The sequence below is a fragment of the Ruditapes philippinarum genome, unplaced genomic scaffold (assembly GCF_026571515.1).
Source record: "Ruditapes philippinarum isolate M1 unplaced genomic scaffold, ASM2657151v2 ctg4311_1_1_1_1, whole genome shotgun sequence".
NCBI lineage: Eukaryota > Metazoa > Mollusca > Bivalvia > Venerida > Veneridae > Ruditapes > Ruditapes philippinarum.
The window spans coordinates 1-3,227 of record NW_026855345.1 but is presented as its reverse complement, the minus strand read 5'-3'; the positions used below and the strand labels follow the sequence as shown (position 1 = coordinate 3,227).

The window sequence follows — 3,227 nt, the reverse complement described above, 5'->3', positions numbered from 1 at the left end:
TCAGGTTCATAAGTAAATAGTTGATAGAATATATTCCAAACTAGAGATGTGGCGTACGGACTGAAGGACGAAAAGCCAGACGGACAAATTCAGATTTATATCCCTACACCTTCTGAGATTATCACAAGACTGACAAAATAGTTAAAATATACAAATTACTAAAACACAAATGTAGTGTACAAAGCTTATAACTTTTACAAGGCATACGCTACAACATTTAAAAGATTGTAAGAAATTTCTATGCATGTATGTCAATGATACCCAAAATCTGTTTCTTTTAAATAGTTTATGCAGCTAGCAATGGCCAAAATCATTTTGACTTATTCGTATTGTTTCAGTAATACAGAACGACGTACAATCCAAGACTCTTTGGATTTTTGGTCAAGTAACAGGGACATTGTTTTACAGAAATGTAGAAAAAAGCGTCAAGGTCGTAAGAGGTATTGGTGTAAATTTTGTTTTGCATAATTTTATTTAATCCAAAGTTACTTCGTGTGCATGAAGGGTTCGAACTGTTGCCTAATATTGGACGAAACTAGTTATATAACACTTTATAATACTGCACGTTTGTAACGTCACTTTTCATTGAATAATAATGACGTTTATATTATTAGTTATAAAGATTGTTGACAGTTTATATGACCTTATATAAACGGCTGTTTGTAAATATTACCCGAGCCGCTAGGCGAGGGTTATATTGCAAACAGCCGTTTATATACGGCCATATAACCTATCAACAATCTTTATAACGAATTTATAATACAGCAAACATCATTTTTTAGAGAAAAAAAGTAAGATTTCTTCATGAATCGACAACAGCCGTGTATATAAAACTATATAAACGTCACGATTATCCAATGAAAAGCGACGTTACAAACGTGCAGTATTATAATATTAGTTATAAAGATTGTTGGTAGGTTATATGGCCCTATATCAACGGCTATTTGTACATATAACCCGAACCGCTAGGCGAGGGTTATATTGCAAACATCCGTTTATATACGGCCATATAACCTTTCAGCAATCTTTATAACGAATTTATAATACATCATTTTTAGAGAAAAAAAGTAAGATTTATTTATGAATCGACATCAGCCGTGTATATAAAATTATATAAACGTCACGATTATCCATTGAAAAGCGACGTTACAAACGTGCAGTATTATATAGCTTTATATACACGGCTTCTTTCAGTTTATGTAGAAATCACATATTTCCCCCAAAAAGGAAGTATGCTGTATTATATATTCGTCATAAAGATTCCTGACATGTTATAAGGCCGTATATAAAAGGTTGTATGCAATATAACCCTCGCCTAGCGGCTCGGGTTATATATACAAACAATCGTTTATATAGGGCCATATAATCTGTCAAGAATCTTTATAACTAATGATATATCACTTTTGACTACTGTGTTTCATTATATCTATAAAAAAAGATGATGGAATTTCATAAGTACGATTGCTTTATATAACTTATAAAATTGTAAAAAGGACAGTTGACAACTAACTATTCTAACAACTTTGTCTTTAGAATATGCACGGGGCATAGAGTGTGGCAACCAAGGCGTTTTCAGAACGGAGACATTCTCCCAGAGGTGCTAATTGTCAATGTTGAAGCATGTGTATTCAAGACAAAGATTGGAGAAGTCGTTACCGTTGGACCTAGTAGCAGGTTGTCACATTTACATTAATACAGCTTTAAAATTAATTCTTCATAATGAAGTCATTACAACAAAAGTTCAGAGTTAAGCCACCATAAAAGGATACAATTGCTGTGTGGTATTATAATGGTCAAAGTTGCTTTTTAAAATATCCGATTACTTTAACTTTTTGTCTATGGAATAGATGTTATCGTTGTTGTTATTATTTATTGTTACAACTTTACAGATCCATACTACGAGGTTTTGCATCGCACATGTGTAATGACGATTTATGATTGAATTATTTTTAGTTTTAATATTGAAAGACAAATTATTATGGAAATGGTTTTTATATTCTTATCTTCCGAAAAAATAAACTTCCAATTCCGTGAACATATCCTGATCAACAATTGGAATGTTGTAGATTTGCATATCAATGTCCCTTAAAAGGGATATCGTTACAAATTTAATCTCTCAAAATATTCTTTCTTGCTTTTTTTCAGATATACCGTGTTTGCCATAACATACGGGAACGGAAACCATTTCATATGTGAATTTTTCCATGATGGTTCCGGTAAGCTATATGACGGGCTGAAAAATAAAGTCCAGCCACAAAAGAAAGAAATGCACGGATATACTCAAGTTCATGCACTACTGCTTCATGTCAGGAAAAGTACTTAAAGCAATACTTTAAATAAGTGAAAATGTGTTATTTGTATCATATATCACATAGAACTACAAACGTGTGGAAGCTACAGTAAAGAAACATTTCATAATTACCATCGGCTTTTACAGATGAAAACCTAAAAATTCTACTGTTAATTGCGTAAGACTATGTGAACAACTTCATTTTTCATCTTGTGATTTTTTTCTATAAAATGATTTGAGCTTTGCTCGTATCATGTTGTTAATGTAAGTAAAACACATTATCTAGTTACAAATGCTTGAATGTCTGTATGGTAATATAGACTTTTGAGAGAAGCTTTTATTTCTTTTCACATTTTCAAATAACTGTCATTAAAGGATAACACTTTTTTTCTGATTAAATATTAATGTAATGGTTATAAAGTAGCTTACCATAGTAAGTTGTGTCTCTGAAACATCAAATTGATGTTTTGTTTTAATGACAGACAAACATACAAGAGTTTGCTAGACAGACTTTTGCCTAAACATCCAGATGGGTTTATAGGTTTCATGATTATTGATTGCCCGGAGCAAATCTCCTTAACTATGAAAGCATTTAGTTGATATTTGGCGCATAAATAGAGGTGCATGACAGAAAGAATTTACGTATTTCCTTCTGTTCCTTATTCGGAGTTGAATAAGGAATAAGGAAATGGTTCCCTATTCCTTATTCGACTTTAACATTTTTTTCAAAAATTATGTAGATGCTTTATTTCATAATTTAATGATTGATCCTTGCAATTCTTATGCAGATTTATCAAAAATAACTGCAACTGGTGTCTTTCTTTTTACTTATTTCCTTCTGTTCCTTATTCGGAGTTGAATAAGGAATAAGGAACTGGTTCCCTATTCCTTATTCGACTTTAACATTTTTTTTTCAAAAAAAATATGTAGATTTTTC

The 3,227-nt window shown here is 31.6% G+C and overlaps 1 protein-coding gene across 1 annotated transcript; it reads left to right on the top strand.

Annotated features, from left to right (window-relative positions):
- The first annotated feature begins 281 nt into the window (after positions 1-281).
- LOC132743033 (uncharacterized) lies at positions 282-2,886 on the top strand. Its single transcript, XM_060731544.1, has 3 exons — positions 282-440; positions 1,534-1,674; positions 2,146-2,886. The coding sequence occupies exons 1-3, from the start codon at positions 289-291 to the stop codon at positions 2,321-2,323; spliced, it is 471 nt and encodes a 156-aa protein (XP_060587527.1). The 5' UTR covers positions 282-288; the 3' UTR covers positions 2,324-2,886.
- Positions 2,887-3,227: the final 341 nt, after the last annotated feature.